At 43.3% G+C, this 27,653-nt stretch overlaps 1 protein-coding gene across 3 annotated transcripts in view; it reads left to right on the plus strand.

Moving 5' to 3' along the window:
* The window catches only part of PRKAR1B (protein kinase cAMP-dependent type I regulatory subunit beta), a 405,306-nt gene that overhangs the window by 26,113 nt on the left and 351,540 nt on the right, over positions 1-27,653 (plus strand). Inside the window, exon 1 of one of the 3 annotated variants that reach the window (XM_082260648.1) lies at positions 20,549-20,795. The exons of the other annotated variants lie outside the window; for them this stretch is intronic. Within the exon in view, the coding sequence (XP_082116774.1) occupies positions 20,793-20,795 (3 nt within the window). The 5' untranslated portion in view covers positions 20,549-20,792. Of the gene's footprint in view, positions 1-20,548; positions 20,796-27,653 lie in introns of those variants that run through there. 3 annotated transcript variants of the gene reach the window in all.

The raw sequence follows: 27,653 nt of genomic DNA on the forward strand, positions 1-27,653 counted from the left end.
CAACAACAGCCAACTGCAGAAGTGATGTCATGTGATGGTTAACTTTCCTGGTCTTTTTTCTTTTCTGAGCATGCCCAGTCTTGCTAATCTGCTGTCTGTCAGCCGAATTCTGTACTGACTGACGCACAATCAGCCGTTCTGTTGTCGGCGTACAAAAATTTTAATGCCTGCACGACAGATTCTTTTCGGCCGAAAGTGCGCTGTCGGCTGTCGGAAGCATCATACTGATATGTATAAGAATTCCGCGCAATTGGATGTGATTAAGCTAATATGTTGGCTGCAGCCTACCCCAAAAATATAGATAAACTATATTTGAAAGGTAGAGATAGGATAGGGTATATTGGCGCTGCCGTTTATGGTAATAAATATGTGGGAGAAAGATCTAAGTATAATTAAAATATATAATGGCCCATTATATATTTTAATTATACTTAGATCTTTCTCCCACATATTTATTACCATAAACGGAAGCATCATACTAACAAGCCTACAATCGGCCGATCGGTCGTTGGCCGAATATTTACGGCCGACAATCGGTACGTGTGTACGAGGCATTAGGCTGGCCAAAAAAGACAAACACATTCCTCCATCCACACAATTGAGGTGGATAGAGGAACCCTCCCTACTGAGACATTGTATTCTGACAGCAGAGATTTTTTGCTGTCAGAATACACTGATCAGCAGCTACAGCCCATTGGCTTTATTGAGAAAATTTTTCAACAAGCCCATTTAACAGAAGTTGATCGTAGGATCGACTTCTTTTGAGCAGGCCTGCTAAACATTGATCGGAAAATGATCCATCTTTGGCCAGCTTTAGGGGAAGTCAGAAGTCAGTTAAATAATCAAGGCCCACTTACTGATTATTTCTGTATTTTGATCAGTGTATGGCCATTTAATTGTTAATGAAAACAAGTTAAAATAAAATATATTCTCAAATGTTCCTGACCTGCAACATTCGTAATGATTAACCTGATTTACACTTAAAGTGACTCTTTGTCAGTCACCTCAAAAAATCCAAACGGAGGTTCCCTGCAATAGAAGAGCTGTTATACTCACCACTCCACCGTCATTCTCGAACTCTTATTGAATTCCAGCACTGCAGTCTCTGTCGGACCCTTCAACAACAGTTCCAGGAGTGTTGGATGCCTGTTCCCCCTGCCGTGTTGTGCTGTAGTTCCATCTTCCACCGCTATGTCACCAAAAGACAAAGCAGTGATTTAGGGGTTAGAATATGGAGCCACAGCAGGGAATGGGGGACACAGGCACTCAAGACTCTCAGAAATGTCAAATTCTGAAGAGTCTGACAGAGGCTGTGGTGCTGGAATGGAGTGAAGGTAGGGAACCAGCAGAGTTGTATAAAGTACTCGAAACCCATACTTGAGTAAAAGTACAAGTGCTCGATCAAAAAGTGACTTGAGTAGAAGTGGAAGTGCTCGATCAAAAAGTGACTTGAGTAGAAGTACTAAAGTATTCAACATTTTTTGTACTTAAGTATTACAAGTAGTTTTTTTTTTTAATTTTGCTACTCAAGTACTGAAAGTAAAAGTACCAGTAGATTTGAAAAAAAAATTGCTACTCAAGTACTGAAAGTAAAAGTACAAGTACTGTGTTATGTAGTTATTAAAGAAAGAAGTCAAAAGTTTGAACATCATATTGTTTTTTATTATTTCAAATGCAGCTTTTATTTATACATACAGTAGTATTTATTTTCGTATGCGCTGATTTACACATGTTTTGAGCTTCATGAAACCTGCCATCTACTGTTCTGGCAGTGGTAATTTTTATAATTGTAACGAGTAACTATGCAGCACAAAAAAAAAATATCGGAGTAGAAGTATTGAAATCATTGAAAAAATATAGTCAAGTAAAAGTTGAAGTAGGAGAAAAACATTCTACTCTAGGAAAGTACAGATACCGCCTTTCGGTACTTAAGTACAGTAGTGAAGTAGTTCTACTTAGTTACTATACATCTCTGGGAACAAGGCTGCTTTGCAACTGAGTATAATAGCTCTTTTTTTTTTGCAGGAAACCCCTATTTGTTTTTTTTTTCCAGACAATTTAATGGGTCGCTTCAACTCCTCCCTACCCAAACCCTAACAGTAAACCTAGCTATTAAATTAACCTTTAAAATGATTCTGTCATCACATACTCGCATCCAAAAAAGCTGCTTTGCTACTCTTGACAGTTGCAAGTACCGGTATTCAACATTAGGGGTTAGTTAAAAACCTGCTGTTAGCTTTGGGTCCTTCCACTGGCGCATGTACAGAATGTCAGGAATAGGTCCGGGATGGGAGTTACGTGTCCCCGTTGTTTAATTTGTGGTCCCTTTACCAGGGGCAACAAGAAACAGTAGCAGTAGGAGTGCTCACGGATTCCCATCTGTGCTGCGTTAAGGGTTTCGGGAGGGAACTGATTTACAGTTTTCCCAGGGTTATTAATTCCTGATATGTGACCCAGAATTCGGAGGCCCAGAGGGATCTTGAGTGGGAAAGATCCTCCAACTTTGACTACAGGTAGCTTTGTCCTATAAGGGTTAACCCACCTGTGAGAGAGGGCTGAAAAGAGCAGGAGACAGCCAGCGGGTGTCCACGAGGTGTGGGACAGCATTTGTGAGAGGGCTGTGGGCTATTTATCTGCTGAGATGCTGATATACTCCTGTTACCTTGTTCTGGAGCCCTGAGGCCAGCGGGAACTTTAAACCCTGTGGTAGGACAGGTTTATGCTGGCAGTGAGCCAAATCTTTGTGTTGTACCAGGAGTTTATGGACTGTTTTTGTTTGCTTTAAAGCTATTATTGTTTGCCTGATTTGGAGAAATAAAAACTTGTTGCTTGTTGCAAATATGGCTAGTGATTTGGACCCCCAAATATCACAATACTTATGAGCCGGGGGAGGTGGGGGGGGGGGGGGGATCCACAGTGTTCGGCAGAGGAGCAGGTATTGTACAACCCCAAATGTGTGCAATAAATGCAGTGGCTGTGGAAATGAAAGGGGGTGGATTTTTAACACATCGGCTGTGGAAAAGGTAAATATATTGTCTATTTTATTATGACTACAAGCATTTATATAGTGCCAGCTAGAGCACGATTAATCGTAAAACAATCGCAATCTCGTTTCACCCCCCTCAGGATCTTAAGGCTCCATGTACACGGGACGCTGGAAATGGCCGTTTAGGAGCAGTTGGGCGTTTTTTTCAGAAGCCCCTGAACCCATCTACATTTTATCTTATCTGTCCATGTACACCAGGTCGTTTACAGTCATTTGCAGGCAGTTGCGTTCAGGGACTTTTTTTAGAACGCAATTATTTGCGTTCGAACGTGTGTTTCCCGGCGTTTCAAACGCACAAACGCGTCCGAACGCGTCTGAACGTGATGACCCGCGTTTAGCGTTCGCGTTTTTTCCATTTTAAAGGGGAATAATTTTTTTGACCTCTAGGAACGCTTCTAAACGCAAACGCCCCCAAACGCCCGCTAAACGCGGGTACAAACGCGACCGAACGGACGTTTCAAACGTCCTAAAAATTCCAACATTCAAAGGGACTTTTAACAACGTCCCGTGTACATGGAGCCTTAACAGCATGTCCTCGATTCTTACAGAGCCGTTCTCTGCTCACTCGCAGCTGTCCAAAAAAAAAAAAAATTGGCTCCGGCAAATGTTTATCATCGTTGTTAAGGCTGCTAGATAACTATAAACACTATGTTTTACAATGTATCATTTCCTTCTTTTAGATCAAAGGAATGAACTTACGGCTGTAATTTAGTGCCGGTTCACACTTGTGCGATGCGGGAACGCTGCGAATATGCAGCGTGTTTCCGCATCGCATCCGCACCCCAGGCAGTTCACACTGCCATATGCGATACGCAGGGGGTGTCAATTAAATGTTAACGACACCCCCAGTTTGATCGCATATCACAGTGCGATCTGACAGTTCGCACAGGATCGGATCGCACAAGTGTGAACCACTGTGCGATCCGATCCTGATGCAGCTGAAAAAAAGGGTCCTGTGCGTCTTTTGTGCGGTTGCAGTGCGAATTTCAGCCATACAAAGTGTATGGTTGAATTCGCATCCGCACAGGAGATCGCATGTAATGAAGGAACAGTGCGTTCTGAATTACATGCACTCAGCGCACCCGCAGTAGTGTGAACCGGCACTGAGAGCAGTTTAACCTCTTAGGCCCGTTTCACACAGGGGAGTCCGTCGGCAGACTCTGTTTTTCTCAGTGGGGGATCGATCCGCCGATCCCCCGCTGAGCAGGCGGATGGCTGCTCTGTCTCTGCGCTGTGTGCAGAGACAGAGCTGTCAGGTCCCCGCTGTTCTCTATGTGGAGATTTGACGGATCGGATGTCAGCGGACATGTCTCCGCTGACATCCGATGCCCCATAGAGATGCATGGGGCATCCGTTTAAATCCGCCTGAAAAACACACCGGTATATATATATATATATGCGTATATATATATATATATATGCATATATATATATATATATATATATATATATATATATATATAATATGCACACACACACACACATATATATATATATATATATATATATATATATATAAAATGATATTATTGATTCAATTATAATTCATGCGTTATATATTATATATATATATATATATATATATATATATGTATCTATATATAATATATAATGCATGAATTATAATCTAATCAATAATATAATTTTATTATATATATTATATATTAAATAATAAAATAATATTATTGATTCGATTATAATTCATGCGTTTGTGTTTCAAATTTATCACATCTGGGATGTCTACTAGAGTCTTGTTTTGGTCAGGTTTAAGTCAGTAATTACTAAGAATTGTAGGCCTATAATACATAACGCCAAATTTCCATGAAAAGAATTGTACCGCTTTTGGTATGTAATTCCAGACATAATCATACCGCCAGGGAGGTTAAAGACCAAGCCTTTTTCTGACACTTGTTGCTTACATCAGTAACATCAGAAGTAACATCAGTATTTTTTGCTAAAAAATGAATTAATTAGAACTCCCAAACATTATATATTTTTTTAGTAGAGACCCTAGAGAATAAAATGGCAATCATTGCAATCCTTTATGTCACACTGTATTGGGCAGAAGTCTATAAAACTCAGTTTTTTGGGAAAAATACACTTTAATAAATTAAAAAAAAAAAATAAACAGTAAAGTTAGCTCAATTTTGTTGTATAATGTAAAAGATGATGTTACCCTGAGAATCGTGATCTTTATTCTAAGCAAAAAATCCTGATTCTCATTTTTTCCAGAATCGTGCAGCTCTAGTGCCAGCACTTTAAATCAGTCCCTGCCCTCAAGGAACATGTTTTGCATTTAAACATGTACTTGGGTCAATTTAGAAAGGAGCCTAAATGTCTGTAGTATGTGTATGTGTGCACACTATTAGGCTAGGTTCACACCTACGCAGTTTGCAGTTGGTCCATTTTTCATATACATTTTGCGGTGTGTGTGTGTGTGTTGTGTTTTTGATGTGTTTTGCGTTTTTGTGTTGGCCAATACAATAATTTTTCAGGGCAGCATGGGAAGTCTGTTTTCAGTGGGAGGTGTTTGCAGTGAAGCATGGTCCCATTGAAGTCAGTTGGACCAAAAATGCAAAGCACTGCAGGGAAAGAAGTCCCAGACCCTTTCTAAAACACGTGCCCGCAGGCAGTGCTGTATTTTGGCCTAGGCCGACAAGGCCCAGGCCTAGGGCAGCACTTTGCAGGGGGGCAGCAAAAAATCTGCCCCCCCCCTCCACCTGAGACTCTTTTGGCCACTGGTTGCTAGTGCTGCCTCTTCCACCTCTCTCTCTCTCTCAACCCCCCTCCTCTCTCTCACTCACTCACTCACCCTCTCTCTCTCCCCTCCTCTCACTCTCTCTCCCCCTCTTTCTTTCTCTCTCACCCCCCTCTCTCTCAACCCCTCTTCTCTCACCCCCCCTCTCTTTCTCTCTCTCACCCCCTCTTCTCTCATCCCCCCTCTCATCCTCTCTCTCTCTCTCTCACCGACCCCCCCCTCATCCTCTCTCTCTCTTTCTCTCTCTCTCTCTTCCCTTTCATCCCTCCTTGCTCTCTCATCCCTCTCGCTCTCTCTCTAATCCCCCTCTCTCTCTCATCCCTCTCTCTCATCCCCCCTCTCTCACCCCCCTCTCTCGCTCTCTCTCACCCCCCCCTCTCTCTCTCTCACCCCCTTCTCTCTCTCTCACCCCCCTCTCTCTCCCTCCCTCTCTTCCTCACCCACCCCCTCTCTCTCTCTCATTGCCCCCCCCCTCTCTCTCTCCCACCCCCTCTCACCCCCCCTCTTATGAGATCTCAGGGGTTCATGCTGGCACTTGGAGTCCTTCAATTTTGGAGGGAGTCACATCCGTTAAAAAGGAAGGAGTGGGGCCAATTTACATAGGAGTGGGAAAGGGGGCACCCAATTTTAGTCTTGCCTAGGGCAGCACAAAACCAAAATACACCACTGCCCGCAGGAATGTGAACGTTAACCATAGGAAATCATGTTAAATGGCTTGCACTGTGTCTGGAGGTGGCGGACGACATATTCTGATTAGGCTTGTACTGTTAATGATTGCCATGTACAAGTTCACCAATGAAAAGCATAAAACTTTATTGCACTTCTACAATATACATTGTGATCGATGTTCAAAAGACTAACAAAGTATTGATGGCTATATCAATTTTTCTGTACACTTGTCTACTATAATGAAATACTCAATAAAAACATTGAAACTAAATGGCTTGCACTGCGTTTCTGCAAAACGCAAGCTACACTAGAAAATGCAATAGTGTGAACCTAGGCTAAAGACCAGCATGTCTTTAGTGTGTGGGAGGAAACCCATGCAAGCACAGGGAGAACATGCAAACTCAATACAGATAGTGTTCTGGTCAGGATGCAAACTAATGACCCTAGTGCTGCCAGGCAGAAATGCTAACCACTAGGCCACTGTGCTGCCCATTAAGAGGCTGCCCTGTTTGTAGAAGTGACACAGTGGTGATAGGGTCACTTTAACCTGGCCCAAAAACATATACCTTGAAATGCAAAACTTACCTTTTCGAGGATCTGATCTGCAATAGGCAATGAAAGCTATCCTTCTGCACCGAGATCTAACGGTGAATAGAATTCAGGTATTCCGATCCTTTTTAGTGCATTCCTTCTCTGAGGGTGAGAAAGGCATTTTTGATCCATGTACCCAGAAACTGAGAATTGTCTATTATTGATTGTTAAATGTAAAACAGCAGAACACCCCCCCTTCTCCAGCACACTATGAACAAACATGCCGCCCTGCAGCTGCATGCAGTAATGCAGGATTAGCACTTTCATATCACATAATCCATATGATCTTATTGTCTACGCTTTATGACTGTTATTGATATTTGAAAATCTTTCGGAGTCATCAAGTATCTATATAAAATTCCAACATTTTATTAAAGTGATGACATCAGTTTAGGCGCAACATTTCAGAGTCGTGCAGGACCCCATCGTCAAGCATGCTAAGACATTTCACCTAAATTGATGTGATAGGAATGGTTTACTAAATTGTTGGACTTTTAAATTGGTCCATGGAGTTCTGGTCCTTCAACATGTACTTATTGGTGCTCCCTTCAACATATACGTACAGTAAACCCCTGCACCATCGCGGTTCAGTTTTTGCGGTCCCGGTATATTGCGGTTTTTTTTGTAATGTTATTTTACTATATAAATCATTAAAAATGCAATATTTTTGTTTTTTCCATAGCTCTTGCTATGTCTCTCAGTATCTTTTATGTGTTTAAATGAGTTCCTATTGTTTTAAAAGTGTGTTTAAAGACCTTAAAATGCTTTTACACGTACAGCGACAGTAAAAAAACATGCCTACAATGCATTTTAATAGGGTTTTTCTATTTCGCGGATTTTCACTTTTCGCGGCTGGGTCCGGAACGTAACCCCCGCAATGGAGGGGGGTTTACTGTATATACATTCCTATTGTGAGTATACTGTATAAATATAGTGCAAGAATTATCAACATATATCAATGAGGAAGGTGTAAAGCCAAAACGCGTCAGTATTTGTCATGTTGTCACCGCTATTCCTACTGGAATAAAGAATTTTACTTGGAAGAAGCCTTTTTGTGTGCCGGCTTTATTCATATAACATATATCAAAGTTACCCTCAGTCACAAACACAATAAAAATTTGCAAATGCAATAAAAAAAAAAATACAATTAAATCAAAACAGGCCAAAAAAAAATAACATCTGGGATCAAATTTTGTCCTTAGTGTGAATACTGTGATGAAACTTCTTATTTCTTCAAACCACCACCTGGTTCCTCCACCTCCTATACCACCTGACTATCCAAAATACACTCCTCCCACTGTTTGATGGACTTTTATTTTTATTATTTTTTTGGCATTTGGTATTTTTATTGGGTTCGTTATAATTTAATGTGCACTGAAGGTCAGTTTGATATATTTTGATAATTCTTGCACTTGATAGATATTTATATACTGTATATGTTCGAGGGGGCGCTACACAATTTTAAGTTTTCTTGTATTCTTTATGTGTGAACATACTTGGTGTAAAAGCTTAGACCCCAAATAGTTAAGCTGCACTTTACTGTGCAGTGAAATATATTTATATACGTTTTCTTGTACAATGATCACCAGTTTATTAGCAGTTGATTGGTGCAGCACCCCATAGTCTAGGCTCTATCCAGAAAGGAGTGTGATAGAATATTTCTATGGTCATTTAGGTACATTTCTGCTTTAAAAGGAACCTGTGGTATATGAGCATGGGAATAGAAATATAAGGGCATCCCATGCTGATTTTGTTTTCTTAAATGCAAGCTCCTAAAACAAGGTTGACAGACGGCATATTTCATCCGGATAGTTTTTTTTTTTTAGGTTAGTTTAGTTAGTTTTTTTATAGGTACTGTAAATATCTCCTAAACATGTTTAGGAGGTAAGCGGGCGGCACGGCGGGGGCTCGTTCTAAGGTAAGTATTTCATAATGAGCTAGTATATGATGCATACTAGCTCATTATGTGTTTGTCTTTCAGGGTGAAAAAGAAAAAAAAAAAAGGGTTTACAACCTCTTTAATTTGCAGGGATTTCCTCTCAGTTCCTGTTTTGGCTGTGGGACAGGAAGTGAAGGTGAAGGTAAATCTCCTCAATGGGACACAGATGGCAAAAAAAAATGTTTTGCCTATAGTTCGATTTCACAGATTACAGTTGGCATCTACAGTAACTTTTGAGGTTTTCAAAGGAGCTGGTTTCTAAAAATTCCATCATTGGACAATCTGGCTCCTGAATTGCATATTCATTTGTTTATCTCTTGTTTAAAGCAAGGGCATACCTACAGGGGTCGCAGGGGTCACAATTGTGGTGCGACCCCTGTACACTTGGATAGGAGAGGCAACAGGGGCGTCATTTAGAGGAACCAATCCCCTCCATTTTCCTCCTGCAGCCTTTCAGCGGCTGTATGAGAAAAACGGAGGGGATCTGTTCTTCAACATGCCGCGCTGCTGCCTCTCCTATCCACTTCCTGCTGTGATCGGGCTCCTGTATACTCCCCCGGCCCCCTCATTCTCTGCAGTGCTTCCTTCCTCCCTTCCCCTGCCAGCTGCTGCGGGGGATACTTTCAGGATGTAGAGCAGGGAAGTGGCTGGTATATGTGTCATTTATCAGCCCCTTCCTTCTCCTAATGAATCGAGTCATTAACCAATCACTGACTCTGTTCCTTTTTTTAACTGAGGCATAGCAAACTGTTTACTATGCTTCAGTTTGTGATTGAACAGGAAGCTCTGTACAGAGCTTTTCCTGTCCATTCATTCTGTGCTGCTGAGGCTGCAGAGAAGGAGATTAAAGGCTGTGTCCTCAACCTCGTTTCTCTGTCTCAAAGGGGAAACATCAGAGGCCTGTTTAGACCCCTGATATTTCACCAAAGCTCCCCAAGGGGGCTCCTAAAAGAATGTAAAAAAAATGTAAATTGTAAATAACTAAATAAATAAAATAAAAAGGTAACAAAAAATAAAAATAAAAAAACTACTGGCACCAATTTCGGAACTACCAGGGTCTCAAAGGTCGCACTTGCGGCCGGGCTCTGGCATTACTCCACCGTGGGGAGTCCAGGAGTCAGGGGGGCCCTTTATGGTCTCTTGCACTGGGGCCCTGAATGTTCTAGTTACTCCACTGGTTTAACCGGTTCCGGACCGCCCGCCACATATTTACTGTGGCAGGTTGGCCCTCCTGCACGAGCCAACGTAGGTCTATGTCGGTCGCGCGCCTGCCACCCGCGATCGCTCCCTGCTGAGAGAGAAGGACGAGCAGCTGTTGTAAACACAGCTGACCGTTCCTCTCCCTGGAATGATCACAGAGCTCCTGTGATCCTTCTATATAGGAACACAGGTCTCTATGATCATTTCACAAGCCACGCCCCCCCACAGTTAGAATCACTCCCCTAGGCTCACATTTAACCCCTTGATCACCCACAGTGTTAACCCCTTTCCTGCCAGTGTCATTATTACAGTAACAGTGCTTATTTTTAGCACTGATTACTGTAGTAATGTCACTGGTCCCCCCAAAAGTGTCAAAAATGTCAGTTAGGGGTCTGATCTACCTGCCGCAATGTCGCCGTTCCGCTAAAAATCGCAGATTGCCGCCATTACTAGTAGAAAAACAAAACCATAAAAATGACAAATCTTTGCCGTAGTTAGTAGACGCGATAACTTTTGCGCAAACCAATCAAAATATGCTTTTTTTTTTACCAAAAATATGTAGCAGAAAACAAATTGGCCTAAAATGTAAAAAAAAAATAGATTTTTACATTTTTTTTTGAGACTGTCATATAGCAATGTGAAAAATATTGTTTTTTTTTTTTTTTTTTTTTTACAGAATTGTCGCTCTTTTTTTGTTTATAGCGCAAAAAATAAAAATCGCAGATGTGATCAAATATCACCAAAATAAAGCTCTATTTGTGGGGAAAAAGGACATTCATTTTATTTGGGTACATTGTTGCATGACCACGCAGTTGTCCGTTAAAAAAACGCAGTGCCGAATCTCAAAATATGGCCTGCTCATTGTTAGCTCTCACCAATGCTATTTATGCTCATGATAGCTTCTATAGAGTACAGCTTCGGAATGTGAAACATGGTCTTCTTGCGTTGCAGATGCTAAGCTTTTTTTTACTGGTTCTGATCTGTTTTTTTCTGACATGATGAACACAGAGAGAAGCAGTGCATGGGAAGAACAAAGATACAAAGTCCACTGTAATCTGCCAGTTAGGCATTGGCACAGTAAACACTGTAAGTTTTAGTATCAGGGTGGTTAGTTTAGAGTGGGGGTTATTTTAGTTGGCCACTTTCGATGCACTTATTGCATAGCTGTGTTCTTCTTTAATTGAGGTTTACTGCTTATTTTTATTTAAGTGTTCTATAAAAATAAATCTAAATTGCGAGCATGATGAATTTGTGAAGAAATCCGCCCACAGCACAATGTTGGATGGGAACTGGAACTGCTGTGTGATCTGGGGACTCCTGGGCATGGTACCAGTGTGGGTAGGATTTGCAGTGCCGAGAGGCGGGTGACTCAGTAAATACGCAGTTTGTCAGAACCTTCCAGTTTTATCCCAGCTTCAAATATAACTTGTGTTATTTCAGTAGGACTGGCTGATTGCTGCGTGTTTAGATGTCAGTTGTTATCTCAGTAAAGAGCCAGTTAGATTAAAATGAAATGTGTTTGTTTTCAGTAGCTTTATTCACACATTAATATATAAGACTCCGTTCACACTGGGGCGACCTGTCAGGCGACCTGGTCGCCTGACAGGTCGCCTGCCATAGAGTAGCTGTGGACCCGTTTTAATAGGAGTGACACAAGTCGCTCCGACTTAGAAAAAGGGTCCGGAGCTTCTTTGGGGCGACCTGCATTGACTTCAATGATATGAAGTCCGTGCCGGCCGCTCCGAGGTGCGCACCGCGACCTATGAGGTCGCCCCGGCAAGTAGCGTCGCCCCAGTGTGAACGGGGTCTAAAAGTATTGGGACGCCTGCCTTTACACACACATGAACTTTAATGGGAACCCAGTCTTAGTCTGTAGGGTTCAATATTGAGTTGGCCCACCCTTTGCAGCTATAACAGCTTCAACTCTTCTGGGAAGGCTGTCCACAAGGTTTAGGAGTGTGTCTATGGGAATGTTTGACCATAGACCAAAGTTACAATTTACAAATAAACTCCTGAGCATAGATAAGTGCTGGGAGGGGGGCCCACACAAGGGAGGGGGATTAGTGAGGGACAACTGTCTCTTTCTCAACAGATAAAAGCTGATAGCAGGGAGAGGGACAGATCAGATTCAGGTGCTGGAGGAATATTTCTGTATTTGTTGCCCATCACTAATCCCCCCTCTCTGTGTGGGCCCCCCTGTGTGCTCGGGCCCCCTACAAGAGGGCTGGTGGTCCCCCCCTATCAGCGGCCCTGCGACCTGGCCTTGGCAACCACCCACATTCCGATGGAGCAGTGGTCTGTCCGGAGCTGTGCCCACTCTGTTTCTGGTATGGTAAGTAGCTGTCCTCCTCTACTCCTTGAGGGTTTTGGGGTGGATGTGGGCCCCTCCCTGGGACGGTGGGACCCCTGGGTTCCCCTCCTTCCCCCTAGCCCCTCTAAACTTTCGGTGGTCACTATGGGTCTTTCGCCCCCCCTCCCTGGGTGAGGTTATGAGTTGGCTTTTTCCACATGCTCTAAAAGGGGGCTTATTGGAGTTACTGCTGACCGGGTTTTTCCTGATGCGCAAATGGGGGTTGATCCCTGCCACCCTGGGGGTTGGTGACAAGGGCAGGGATGTCCTCTGGGCTCCCTGTGGTGACTGTTGGAGAGGATGGTTTAGCATCTGTGGGTCCACGCCTCATGTGGCTGGATCCAGCCAAAAATTTAGGCCGCGGCTTTGCGGCCTACTGGTCGGAGACTATATGGGGCGGCCCCTGTGAGGGTGGCTGAAGCCACTGCCTCCCGTTTGGGCATCCACCCTCCCCTCCGCTGCCCCTGGGTGGTCAGCTTTGCTGGGGCTCGCGTCCAGGCGGCTAGGAGCCCAAATACATTTAGGCCCCAGTGAGTTTGGCTGAGGCCCCCTACTCTTCCTTTGGTCATCTGCTGGACTGGAAACCGTGCACTTACGGCTGGGCCTCCACTAAAATTTAGGCAGCGGCTTCCGGCCTGCTAGGGCATGCGGTCAGCTTGGCTCGTCTCTTAGAAGGGGTGGCGCTGTGGGGGCGGTTCATTTTTTGATGACAGCCTTGCCGCCATTATTGTGTGGGGCACCTGCCCCTTTTTATCGATGCGGGACCATCAGGGTACCCTGCCTGCGCATCCGCCTCACAGCAGGCGGACCTTTAAAGGGGCTATTTACTATTATGCGGGCCTCTATGGGGGGGCTTGGAGGGCGACCCCCTTGTCCCCTTTTTACGGGCTCCAGTAGGTGGTCCATTGATGGGCCCTCGGTCGGCCTCCTTTTGCGGGATCGCAGTTGACGGCCCTCCCCTGATTGTTACATCAGATCCTGAAATTGTCCAGGCCGCTGCGGACGCGAGTCATTTTACCTTGCTTATGGTTTGTTCTTCATAGGACATGTGACTCAAAAATGCTTTACAAACACCACACAAGTGCATTTTTGATGCGTTTTTGCTGCGTTTTCAATGCATTTCAAAGGGGAGGTGCGTTTTTGGTGCGGTTTGCCAAATATACACCTAAAAAGCAGCAAGCAGGATTTTTAACACCTCTTCAAAAGGTGGCGATAATGGCCAACAATAAATTCGTATTGATTTAAATTCATGATATTAAATAAAAAGTCGAATATAATACAATTATTTATAAAATATATATATATATTTTTAAAAAGTCAATTTCGGTTTCGACCAGGTGCATCCTAAATTTTCGGTTTCGGCACTGAAAAGTTAGGTGCACCACTAAATGGTATTGCACAGAGTGGCCCCAAACCTCCACTTCTGGGGTCCCCCGCTGGCGCTCTTGGCTTCTCATCTGTGTCTGCCCCCATAGCAAGCCACTTGTTATGAGGGCAGACGTGCGGGCTCGCTCCCAAGCCGGACTCTGTAGACACAGTGCCCACTGCTCCTTCCTTATAGGATTTGATTGACAGCAGCAGGAGCCAATGGGTCCTGCTGCTGCCTCTGTCTGTGAGGAAAGAGAGAGAGGAGAGAGAACAGAAGTGCTGGATCATATGAGAAGTGCTGGATCCTATGAGGAGAAAGGTAAGTATTTAAGGGGGAGGGGAGGATAGCTCATACTGGAAGGTTTGCATTAAGGTAAGAAAACCTTAAGCCTTTAGAACCACTTTCAGTTGGTCAATAGTTAGTACGCTCCTTTCCTTTACTGAAATAGCTTACTCAAATTTTTCTGCATCAGGCAGAGTGCCATGATGTTTTTAGGAAGCTATGTGCAGCACCCTCCCGCTAGCCTTCTGCGAGCATTGTATAGATAAGCATAGAGCTGTAGTGATAACATAACTGGATCTAAAATAAATTTCAGCGTCAAAAATGCGTCAGTCGATATTTATAGTGCAAGTGTCCATGTGTGTACAGACTGCAATATTTTGAATTGCATGTATCTGCATAGAGTTAGCCTGTGCTTGTGTGCTATTCCTCAGGGTAGTCCACTTACCTCCGACACTCCAAAGACATGCTGGTGGGCTTGGCCCTGGTATTGTGTATGTGCATACTGTATGTGTATTTATGTGTATGTATGTGAGAGAGGGACCTTAGATTGTAAGCTCCTGGAGGGCAGGGACTGATGTGAATGTGCAGCCCTATGTAAATTGTCAGCTCTTTATAAATACCTGTAATAATAATTAAATCTGTAAGCAACAGGAGGTATTTATATTAGCCCCCCCTAGTGGTCTCTTGTAAAGTGGCCTATCCCTTGGGTCTAGTTTACACTAGTGCTAGCTCACTGAAGAGTGATCCATGGTGGAATGCACTTCAGAGGGAATTTGACAGGCAGTGAACAGGTGCTATATCACCTCCTTACTGCCAGTTACAAACCCCTGAAAACCTTCACCACCATGCCATGGGACAGTTGCAGGCTGATTGTGGTTCTGCCCCACTTAGGTGAACAAGGTAGTTAAATTCTGCTTCACTGTGATGCAAGCATTGTGGCTGCAGCATGTGTACAACCCCATCTGCCGCCTTTTCAGCTTAAGCCTAGTACACACGCAACGATTATCGGCCGACCGGTCATCCGTCGATCGTTACCCGGGGGGCCGCTCGATCGTTACCCGGGGGGCGGGAGGGGACGTCCCCCCCCTCCCGCCGCCTTCCGCGGCTTTTACCGGGGCTCCCGTCCCACCGGGAGCCCTGAGCACCCAGCCGGCGCGTCCGCCGGCTGGATGGAGTCCCGATGAATGCCGGAAACGGCATCGATCGGGTCTCCGATGACGTAACCCGGAGGCGGCGTCCATGACGTCACTTCCGGGTTAGTGTGCTGCAAAACGGCGCCAAATTTGAAAAACGGCTGTATGCAAAAGCAAAGTTTTCGGCGTTTTGCATACAGGGAGGTGTAGTGGAGGGGTCGAGGGTCTTTTAGACCCTCGATCCCTCCATAAAGTGTACCTGTCACTGCATATTGCTGTCACAAGGGATGTTTACATTGCTTGTGACAGCAATAAAAGTGATCAGATTTTTTTTTTTTTTAAAAACTGTAATAAAGTTAAAAAAATAAATAAAATAAATGGGAAAAAAAAAAAAAACATTTAGCCGCCCCGATCACCGTTAGCTCGCGCACAAAAAAAGACGTATACGGAAGTCGAGCCGCGAATGAAATCGCTGTTCAAACCACACATGTGAGGTATCGCCGCGATCGCCAGAGCGTGAGCAATAATTTAAAAAAAAGAGCTACACTCCAACTCTAAACTGGTAACCGTTAAATAAATTTAAAGTGTCGCCTATTGAGATCTCTATTGACCGTAGTTTGTCGCCATCCCACAGGGGGGGCGCAATTTTAAACCGTAACATGTTGGGTATCTATTTACTCGGCATGACATCATCTTTCACAATATACAAAAAAAATGGGCTAACTTTACTGTTTAGTATTTTTTAAATGCAGTGAAATGTAATTTTTCCCAAAAAAATGGCGTTTTAAAGACCGCTGCGCAAATACCGCGTGACAAAAAATATTGCAATGACCGCCATTTTATTCTCAAGAGTCTTTGCTAAAAAAATATATATAATGTTTGGGGGTTCTAAGTAGTTTTCTAGGAAAAAATACTGGTTTTAACTTGTAAACACAAAGTGTCCGAAATAGGCCTGGTATGGAAGTGGTTAAAGTAGTGCAAAAGTCTCTTCCAAGTCTCTTCCAAGTCTCTTCCAAGTCTCTAAACAAGTCTCTTCAAGTCACGGGGCGACTTTCTGGTCGTGGTAGTGTGAACCGGCTCTATATGTTCAGCACTTCTGTGTACAAGTCATAAAGTAGCTGATCTGGTAAAAACATGCAAAAAATATTTACAGCAGGGACAAGATATTTTTTTGTTATTTTTTTATGAGTTTATATTTAAAAATGTATTCATTGTAAGATATTGTCTTGGATTATTTTGTCCTAATGTGTATAATTTAATTAATGACATAACTCATTCTAAACAGTCCTTGTAACATGGCGTGTAAACTGTATGCCTCTTCCGCCATAAAGGGATCTTGCTTACCTGCTGGAAATTTGTCTTCTGAGTGTACATTGAGCTGTGCATGCGCAGTTCAGCGTACATTCTCAGCATGTCTTGGGTTCCAGGATAAATTACACTGCATGTACAGTAACATCATCTTAGGCTGGCCAATCAACATGACTGAAGATGCCAAACCTGAAAGAAGAGTAGGCAAAGATATCAAGGATGGAACAACGAGGGAAAGCGCAGATGTTGTATCACTGGAGCAGAAACATTGGCATACCTGTTGTGGCTTCAGGAACGGAAGTCAAGAGACAGCATAATGAAAAAAATGGTTATAACTGTTCCCTATGCTATGACCAATCTTTATAGGGGCCAAGGCATTAGAAAATTGGAGTTCAGCAGTTTTCAACTTTGTGGATGCTTTAATGTATAGTAGATATGGATATCAGTTGCAATAACTGGTACTGTACACATAGACAGGAGATGGCAGTTGACCAATTAAGTTGCTTTTGGCCAGAATGAGCAATGTTCTCAACATGCCCTTAATTGCCCTTAATGCCACAAAGTAAACACTTTTAATGGTGCTTTTCCACTGCATGGAACGGATCGGTTTGGCTTGGTTTGGCGCTTTTCCACTTCATGGTACCGCATGGTACGTGTTAGAACGGTTCGGATCGGTTTGGTACAGCGGCGCTTTTCCACTACATGTTACGGCTCGGTACAGCTCGCTTAAACAGTACCACCTCGGTTGGGGTTCCAAGCGGGCCGTACCTATACCATATCCCACAATCCTTTGCATGCATCCTTGATTGTTTGTCACTACTAGCCACTGATTGGTCAGAGAATCGTTGTAATCCCACCCACTTACTACTTTAGTGGAAAAGCAAACCGAGCAAACTGAGCCGAGCAGGTCCAAGCAGTGCCGAGTGGAGCCGAGCCGGTACTTGCAGTGGAAAAGTGCCATAACTGTGGCCCTGTTTTAAAAACACGCAGATGAATCAAGATGGCTCATGTCAGCATTACCAAAAAAAAAATGTATTTGTGTATATATATACAGAATATATATATATATATATATATATATATATATATATATATATATATATATATATATATATATGTATATATATATATATATACACACAGTATCTCACAAAAGTGAGTACACCCCTCATGCTTTTGTAAATATTTTATTATATCTTCTCATGTGACAACACTAAAGAAATGACACTTTGCAGCAATGTAAAGTAGTGAGTGTACAGCTTGTATAACAGTGTAAATTTGCTGTCCCCTCAAAATAACTCAACACACAGCCATTAATGTCTAAACCGCTGGCAACAAAAGTGAGTACACCCCTAATTGAAAATGTCCAAATTTGGCCCAATTAGCCATTTTCCCTCCCCCGATGTTATGTGACTTGTTAGTGTTACAAGGTCTCACTCTCTCATACTGGTCTCGCTCATACTGGTCACTGGAAGTTCAACATGGTACCAAGTGTGTCTTGCCCACAGTCAAGCGTGATGGTGGGAGTGTAATGGTCTGGGGCTGGCACTAGGGAGCTACAGTTCATTGAGGGAACCATGAATGCCAACATGTACTGTGACATACTGAAGCAGAGCACACCTCCAAGACGACCACTGCCTTTCTAAAGAAGCTGAGGGTAAAGGTGGTGGACTGGCCAAGACATGTCTCCAGACCTAAACCCTATTGAGCATCTGTGGGGCATCCTCAAATGGAAGGTGAAGGAGCGCAAGGTCTCCAACATCCACCAGCTCCATGATGTCGTCATGGAGGAGTGGAAGAGGTTCAGTGACAACCTGTGAAGCTCTGGTGAACTCCATGCCAAAGAGTAACCCTCTTCCAGTGCTGGAAAATAATGGTGGCCACACTAAATATTGACACTTTGGGACTTTTGTTGCCAGCGGTTTACAAGCTGTACACTCACTAATTTATATTGTAGCAAAGTGTCATTTATTCAGTGTTGTCACATGAAAATATATAGTAAAATATAGAAATGTGAGGGGTGTACTCACTTTTGTGAGATACTATATATATCCTGTGGTACATAGCACTTGTACTTGTATACAAGTGCATAAGTAAATGCAAACTATAGGTGAAAACAAAGTATATCAAACATTTCACTGTAATAAAATAATTTATTGTTGTCATATATTTTTTTTTAACTACTTGCCGACCGCCGCACGACTATTTACTGCGGCGGTAAGCCCCTCACAGGCAAAGCGACGTAGGACTACGTCGCTCGCCTGTGAGGCTCTAGGGAGCGAGCGCGCGCCGCCGGAGGCGCGCTCCCACTCCCGCTCGCTCACTCACCCCCCCCGCGCGTGTGCCCGGCGGACCCTATGTCTGCCGGGCACTCGCGATTGTCCGTTACAGTGGGAGAAAGGCAGGCGGCTAATGTAAACAAAGCCGCCTGTCATTCTCCCCTGTGTAAGAATGGAGATCATACGGTTCTGCTATGTAGGACCGTTGATATCTGTTCTTACACCTCAAGCCACATCCAATCACAGTTAGAAGCACGCCCCTAGGGACACACTTAACCCCTCCCTCTCAAAAAAAGTAAACCCCTTCACTGCCAGTGTCATTTTTACAGTAACAGTGCATATGTATAGCAATGATTACTGTAGTAATGTCACTGGTAACCCCAAAAGTGTCAAAAATGTCATTCAAGGGTCCGATCTGTCCGCCGCAATGTCGCAGTCCCACAAAAAAATCGCAGATCGCCGCCATTACTCGTTGAAAAAAAATACAACAAAAATCTTTCCCTTAGTTAGTAAACGCAATAACTTTTGCGCAAACCAATCAAAATACGCTTTTTGCAATTTTCTTTTTTACCAAACATATGTAGCATAAAACAAATTGGCCAAAAATGTTAAAAAATTTAGATTTTTACATTTTTGGGGGGGGGGGGGGATTTCATATAAAAAAATGTGAAAAATATTGTTATTTTTGCAAAATTGACGCTATTTTTTTGTTTATAGCGCATGATCAAAAAAATCACACAGGTGATCAAATACCACCAAAAGAAAGCTCTGTTTGTGGGAAAAAAAGGACGTGAAATTAGTTTAGGTACAGCGTCGCACGACCGCACAATTGTCCGTTAAAGTCACGCAGTGCCGAATCACAAAATAGGCCCTGGTCAGGAAGGGGGTAAAATCTTCTGGGGCTTAAGTGGTTAATTATCCAAAAAGAAAATAAAAAATCCTTCTTTATTCATTGGACGGGAGAGGCAAGGCAAACCAAGGACCTGCTTTTCACACTCCTGCAAAGATCCAAATTGTGTGAGCAGCTTTAATCTAAGTTATTTGCCGCACCTTTGCTTCTCCGTATTCATTCTTTTCTCGCTGCCAAGCACAAGACAGTAGAACATAATCTTGAACACGATTACATCTAACTATGATGTCTCACAGTTGGCGTAGAATTGCTCCCCAATTGCAGAGCTAGGTCAATCTGTTCACATTAAAAGAAATGGAACTGTACGTACAGTGAAAGAACTACATTCAGAAACACTCAGCCTTGCCCCTCCTAATCTACGGGCATTAGAGTTGACAGATGAACAATGGAGCAAAAGCAAAGATTTTTGCTTCGTTTCGAAGATGAGATCTGATTGGTTGCTATGGATGATCAGTCCCTCTTGCGCTCCACTTTTCATAAAATAGCTCCATTGGTGCGGGCAAACACAATTTAATTTACTTTTGACTGTAGGAATTACCTCCACTCTGACCAAATGACATAGTTTTCACCGCAGGTATAAGTGGACTGGATTTGGAGCTATGAAGAAAGATCTGTGCCATAGAGAGAATGAGAGGGGGAGAATTAGCTGGTTGTCATGGCAGCGTCAGAATAGTGAGCTGTTTACTGCCATTGGATTTACAAGCGGCAGTATGTATCTGATGTTTGAAGAGCTTATCGTATGCAGAGTCCGTTTTCTCTAGAAGCCATTTAGCTCTGCATGGCAGTTCACGGGACATGAGGATGCCTGCTAAAGACGCTGGGCCCGGCTTCTACCTGCCTGCGCATGGATTCCAGCAATGGGAACCGTACCTGACCAAGAAGCTGTGTACACAACAGCTCCCAATAACACAGCTGCTGTTTGTTTAGGGGGCTTAGACTTGAGTAGTCTCCGAATCACATGGTAATTCCAGCTATTGCGCTTATTGTCTTGATATTTTTACAGTCCGTCAGATTTATTGCCTGTCTGTAATGTGTTTGTCAGCTCAGTGAAATGTTTAGAATGTGCGGTAGCCGTGGTTGGTGAAGGAATTCAGCTGTGATGTGCTAGGCTAGGCGCTTTTGGTTGGTTTTAGGAACGGAGTAGTTGCATTTTGACAAGTTTGAAGTTTTCCAAGGAGCCAGGAAGCCACTATTCTTGGCAAACTCTGAGATGTGTATTATTATTGTTATACAGGATTTATATAGTGCCAACAGTTTGCACAGCGCTATGTGTATAAGTTTTGCTATTTAATTATAGACTTGCGGAGACATGCCGGTGGGCTTTTCTTTGTTAGCTGGCCATACCCATAGACTAGCGAGTGAGTGTACCTGTAGGGTTGATTGCAAGTGATTGCTTTAACCACCATACATCATAATAAGCACTTTTCTGTTTTAATCAGATTTTAGTTGATATTGATTATTCAACAAATTCATATAAGAGCCGGTTCACACTGAGGCAACACGACTCCTTACTACTTTGGGGGTGACTTGTGCATTACCATGCACCTCGACTTCGGAGCGACTTGCAGGGACTTCACATAATGGAAGTCTATGCAAGTCGCTCCGAGGTCGCCCCGAAGTAGTACAGGACCCTTTTTCTAAGTCGGAGCAACTTGTGTCGCTCCTAATAGAATGGGTCCTGTATCGGTCAATGGACCGCGAGGGAGCGTGACTTGTCAGGCTGACAAGTCACCTGACAAGTCGCGCTAGTGTGAACGGAGTCTAAAGAAAAACTTTCTTCAAACTTAGAACATTAGAAAGCCAATTAGGCTGTTCTTTTTGCAATGGAATTTTCCCCTAGCTTTATGAATTAAGCTGGATACACACTATCCAGCTTTTGTGGTTAGATTTCCTTCAGGTTTACCTTTTCTATGTAGTGCAAGGGCCTGCCAGATTGCATACAAATTGAAAGTGTTTAGCTTTGACCTCATATTATCTGGTTTTGGTAAGTCTAAAGGAAAAAGTCTTCAGAAAATCTTATAGTGTGTATGGCCCATTAGATGAAGCTCTGCTGACTGTTGACTTCCAGCATCCAATCATGTTCAAGCAAGAATCCTTGTTTTTTTTTTAAACTTTCCTTGCACGTGATTATTTGTGTGTCGCAAACTGAATTTTCCCCGCATTTACTAAACTAAGGGGGGAACTTGTGAACTTTGTGTAGTAAACAGCCTATTTGCCTTTAGTCCAATATAAAAAAACATACTTTTTTTATCCCCTCCCCATCCTACATAACTTTTTTTTTTTTTTTAAATAAAAAAACAGAACAAAAAATCATGAATTGACCAAAAAGAAAATCAGTCAATTACAAATTAACAGTCATCAATACTATCCATTTCAATGAAAAATAAAATTATGTCTGTCCAATCAATTGGGTTCACTTCATTGGAGGATTAATTTATTGCATTCAACTTACATTTAATATGATTGCTACAAACAAATGTGGTTGGCATATGTATGGTCATCATGTGTATGGCCTATTAAGGTTGGAGGCAATTGCTTACTTTGCATGCAAGGTGTTAAATATACCCTGGTATGTGAGAATCATGGAAGCTGCCATCGCTAAAGCTTTGACTTTGCATTCTGAGGTACCAACCAGGAACAAGTATAGAGATAAGACTTTTCTGATTCTTGCTTATAGCATGCTTTTTCCAGATTTGACTTTCACAAGGAGACCAGCAGAGGCAATCATTGTTGATTGACAGGGGGTATACTTTAAAAAAGAAATAGCCCTGGAAGATGTACAGATAAAAACTTACAGAAAATTGCAGATTCTTCCCACAGCTAAAGCAGTCGACTCTGACCCTGGGAGTTTGGTGCTGATAAATTTCCCTTTTATGACATAAGGGTAGGTTAGTGTAAGGCCCTGGCACCTGACCTGCATTAGTGTAAGGCCCTGGCACCTCACCTGCATCCCGTTGGTACTTACTGTGTGGCCCTTGCAACCCTGTAGTCTGCGTTTTGAATAAAAAATATTCTTTAGATTGGTTTCCACTTACATTTTTCTGTGCTGTTCATCCCCTTTCTCTTTTTAAGTTTTTTACCCCCTTTTATAATGGATCTTACTGTGAGAAGTATCAAATGTGGCACAGTTAATTTAAAGGGATCTTTTGTGAGCACAGCTGTGGAAGCACTGATCTGTAAAGGGGCTGTAATAGCGTTGATCTCTAGAAGTTTCATCTGATGTGTCTAGTCCAGGGTTTCTCAGCCAGGCTTCCGTGGAACCCTAGGGTTCCTCCTGAGGTTGCTAGGGGTTCCTTGAGCAATGGGCAATTTCTGCCTCTCAGATAAGTTTCCCAATGACACCATTGTTCCTTTTAGCTATTTGTAAGGGGGTAATTCTTCCCAATGATGACAAGAGTAAGGGGCATTTTTCCCACTGACTGTCACACTAATGTATCATGAGTTGTAGATTTGTAATTTTTAGCAGGGGTTCCCGAGACCAGAAATTTATTCCAAGGGTTCCTCTGTGTTGGAATGGTTGAGAAAGGCTGGTCTAGTCTATGATTTGTCTCCTGTAGCAAGTCGATCTTCAACAATTACATAGCATGTTCACAGTCTCTGACCATCTCCTGTAGCATGTATGTTGTGTCTGACCTTCTCTTGATGCATGTCCTTGGTCTTTGAACATCTCCTGCACGTCTGCAGTCTTTGACAGCTTTCCGTAGTAGCATTACATTCAAAGAATTTTATGTGTGACCCTTTGGTGATTCCAAGATCTGCACTTTAGGCCTCCGATATAAAGTAGGTTGACCACCACTGGTGTAAGGGTTAGGGTCCTTTCACACGGGCGGTCCGTATGTCCGTTTTTCATCCCATTTTTTTGCGGATGAAAAACGGACGTAATGTATGTCAATGGGATTGCGGATGTCAGCAGATGGTCATCCGCTGACATCGATTTGCGTCCTTTCCGATCAGTTCAGTTTTTTGGAATGGAAGAGAACCCTATTTTTCTTCCGTTTAAAAAAACGGAACGGACACAAAAACGGATGTCAGCGGTGTCATCCGCTGACATCCGCAATCCCATTGACATACATTATCTCCATTTATCATCCGCAAATGGATGGGATGATAAACGGAAATACAGACCGGATGACACAAGTGTCATCTGTGTCCGTAAAAAAAAAAAAGTTGCCGGAGCGGATCAAAAAACGGTCCGCTCCGTACAGGGAGGAATACTGTTTGAGAATCAAGATAAGCAGCACATCCCGAATCCAGTGGCTAAAACATTAAGCTAAACTGTCACTACAGAAAACTAATATAGGAAAGCTATACCCATAATAGAAGACTGTATATACAATATTTACCTTTCCTGCTGCCCACAGTGCCACTTTAATCTTGGAAATGGTCCCCTGGGAAAGCAACACTTCCAGGAGTGTCGATCTTCTGATTAATTTTGAAGCTCTCACTGATTCCCCCTGTTGACCTCCACATCACTATCCTGTAATGACTTAAAGGTCCACAAGAAAAACCAGTGAGGGTGGCAAAGGATTCAGGAGATGTGATACATGAAAGTGTTGGTTTCCCAGTAGACTTTGGGGGCCATTTTACAGGATCAGAGTAATTTGTAGTGACATGGGAAAGGTAAGTGTTTTAAGTCTTCTATTATAGGTACGGTTTGCTTGGAAGACTTTTCTATATCAACAGGGTCGCTTTCAATTTTTTATCTATGCAGTGTTGCCAACCTACCAGATTGAAATTTACTGATACCAAAACTAATATTTACTGGCACAGCCAAGTTTATACCGGCATTTCCAAAAGTAACAAAATTACAGTTTTAAGTGCAAATTTCAATATTAAGGCTACAAACAATTACAATATGCAATAAGCAATGTGATTTAAGGTAGATATGAAGTAAAAAACATAAATTTCTTATTTTCAATATTTTCAATAAAGTAAGTAGCTCAGGGACAGGACTCAGTAGGGCAAGAAATTAGAATGGGCAGGCACACACACGTGAAATTGACTCTCACAGTGGCACTGACAGCAGTGTGCAGCAGCAGCACAGATGATGATGACACCTCACCGACATGCCCCCCTCCTGAGTCACAGTGACAGTCTCTCTTCAAGCCAGGTGGTCCCTCCAGTCCTAACAGCACTGACAGTCCCACTCGCGGCTTGCCTTGCCCCTTTCTGGCAAATCCACACACGAGGCTCTGGCCACTCTGCTTATCCTTGCATTATGACATCATATGACACGCTCAAGCACCACTTCTGTCAGACCGCCTGAACATACTACAGCAAACAATCAGATGGTCTCCGTGTCACAACCATATTTTTTACTGGCAACCTTTTCCTGTCACTGGCATTTACTGGCTGGAGAAAAGTGCCTGTTTTTTACTGACTGCCAGTAAAAATACTGTCGGTTGGCAACACTGTATCTGTGTCAATGTTAAAATCAAAATTGCAGCAAGTGTACAATATTATAGCCCTTAAAGTAGTACTAAGACCTGAACTTTTTAAGGCTTGGTTCACAATAGCCGACGTACGATTTTCAGTGCGACTTTGAAGTCCGACTTTGATACGACTTTTTTTTTTTTGAAAAAACAAGCGTTATTGAGGTATGCACACATACAAAAAAGAAGTCATGGGAACAACAGCACAAGGGATAAAAAGAGCATACAGTGGCATATTCACAATAAACATGAAACATGTTGCATATCAAAATGTCAAGTTCAACAAGAGTGGAGCACACAATGGAAACTAACATAGATCAGCACTGCATCTGAACAATATACAGTAGACTGGGCAAGGGTTGCACATTTGGGAGAGGACCTAGATTGAACGAGTAGAAAGGACCCCATCCGTGCCGCGGCAAAGGGTACACTGCATCTAGGGGGCAGACTGCCAGGGGACCCAAGACAAAAAAAAAAAAAAAAAGAGGAAAAGGGACCCACGGCAGCTCATGAAGGGTGGGGGGGGGAGAGGAGTCACATGTGGAGTCAGTTTGAAGCCACCTATCCCAAATCTCTTTGATACGACTTTTACACTCGCTGGCACTGAGGTTGTATCAAAGTTGCATCAAAGTAGTGTAGGAACCTTTTCTGAAGTCACAGCGACTTCAGTAGTGTCAATTAGAACGGCTCTCATAGACATCCATGGAATTTCACATGTCCTGCGACTTTGGCCTCTCGGATCCTAAGTCGCAGGAGTGTTAACCGAGCCTTAAACAGAAACACATCTGTATAGACTATTTTAGCACAGAAGTATAAACAATGATGTTTCATACAGCTCAGAAACACTTTTTTTGTGTTGTACAGATACATCCTCCAGGTTCTTGGGCACTGCTTCTTCGAAATTCTAGGTGAGTGAACGTGCAAGTGAGCCTGGAGGATGTGTGCCCGTGCATTCATGAAACTTCCCGGACGTAGTGACGTTGTCTGGTACTACATGCACAGGAAGCCCAGCCTACTTACACAAGGCATGGCCTCTACTTCCAAGGAGGTGATTGACAGTGGCTTCTGCTGAAAAATCTTGGAAGCCACTTATCAATCACTTTCCTTGGAGTGTAGTATACAATGCTGCCTGGGCATGTCAGGCCAGGGAGCGCAATCACAGGGAAATGTTCTCAATGCAGGGGGCACACAAGGGTGGCTCTATAGAACTACATAAAGGAAAGAAAACCCCCCCCCCCCTCGAAGCAGGAAAGTGTAGCCAGCACAAAGGGGACCAGCTGGAAATGGTAGAAAGGTCAGCTTTAACATCTTCAGGACTGCCCGCATTGTATTGGTGATGGGTGACTCTTACAGGAACAGTGACGTAGGTAGATGTACGTTGCTGGCCTCTTCCAGGTACAGGGAGCGCGCACGCCCCCCGCTGACTCCTGCTGTGATTAGACAGCCAGATTTTGTCAGCTGGTCCTGCCCAAAGATTTATGGCCTGGACCTGCTGATTAGCTTTGTCCAATCACAGCCCAAAGCCCTGTGTTGGCAGACAACACAGGGCTCTGTACAGAGGGAATCATCTCTCTTTCTTCTTGCAAAGCAGGGAGAAGGAACAAAAAAATGTCTTAGTAAAAAGCAGCACATAATACACACATTACACTTGTTAGGCGCACAGTTAACCTCTTGATTACTCTAAGATGTACACCCCTTCCCAGCCAGTGTCATTATTACAGTGACAGTGTATAGTATTATCACTGATCACTGTACTAGTGTCACTGGAGATGTCAGTTAGTCAGTGCCCACCTAGTGTCAGTTAGACTGGTCATACATTATACAATTTTCTTATTCAATTTCCCTTAGATTAACCTTCAACTGTGTGGTTCAAGGGCCTGCTTGATTGCATACAAATTGAAAGTGGTTTTGGTTTGACCTCATATTATATGGTTTTAGTAAATCTAGTTCCAATGGTTTTTATTGAGAAACTAAACATAGGGTACATTAGTTGTGCATCAAAATACAACAAGAAGCTGTTAGGCTCCTTTCACACACTCCGTCCGTTGGACGGAGTCCATTTTTCTCAGCGGGGGATCGAGCCGCCGATCCCCCGCTGAGCAGCAGGAGGACAGCTGTGTCTCCGCGCTGTGTGCGGAGACACAGCTGACAGTTCCCCATGCATCTCTATGGGGGAAATCGGATGTCAACGGACCGTCAGTCCGTTCTCACCCGATCCCATCCGATCCGATCCGCTGGACGGATGGAAAATAGGGTTTCCATCCGTCCAGATTTGACGGATCGGATCGGGTCGGATGTCAGCGGACATGTCTCCGCTGACATCCGATGCCCCATAGGAATTCATGGGGGGACCGTTCAGATCCGCCAAAAAAACGGACAGGCGGATC

The sequence above is a fragment of the Pelophylax lessonae genome (genome assembly GCF_965119305.1).
Source record: "Pelophylax lessonae genome assembly, chromosome: 6".
NCBI lineage: Eukaryota > Metazoa > Chordata > Amphibia > Anura > Ranidae > Pelophylax > Pelophylax lessonae.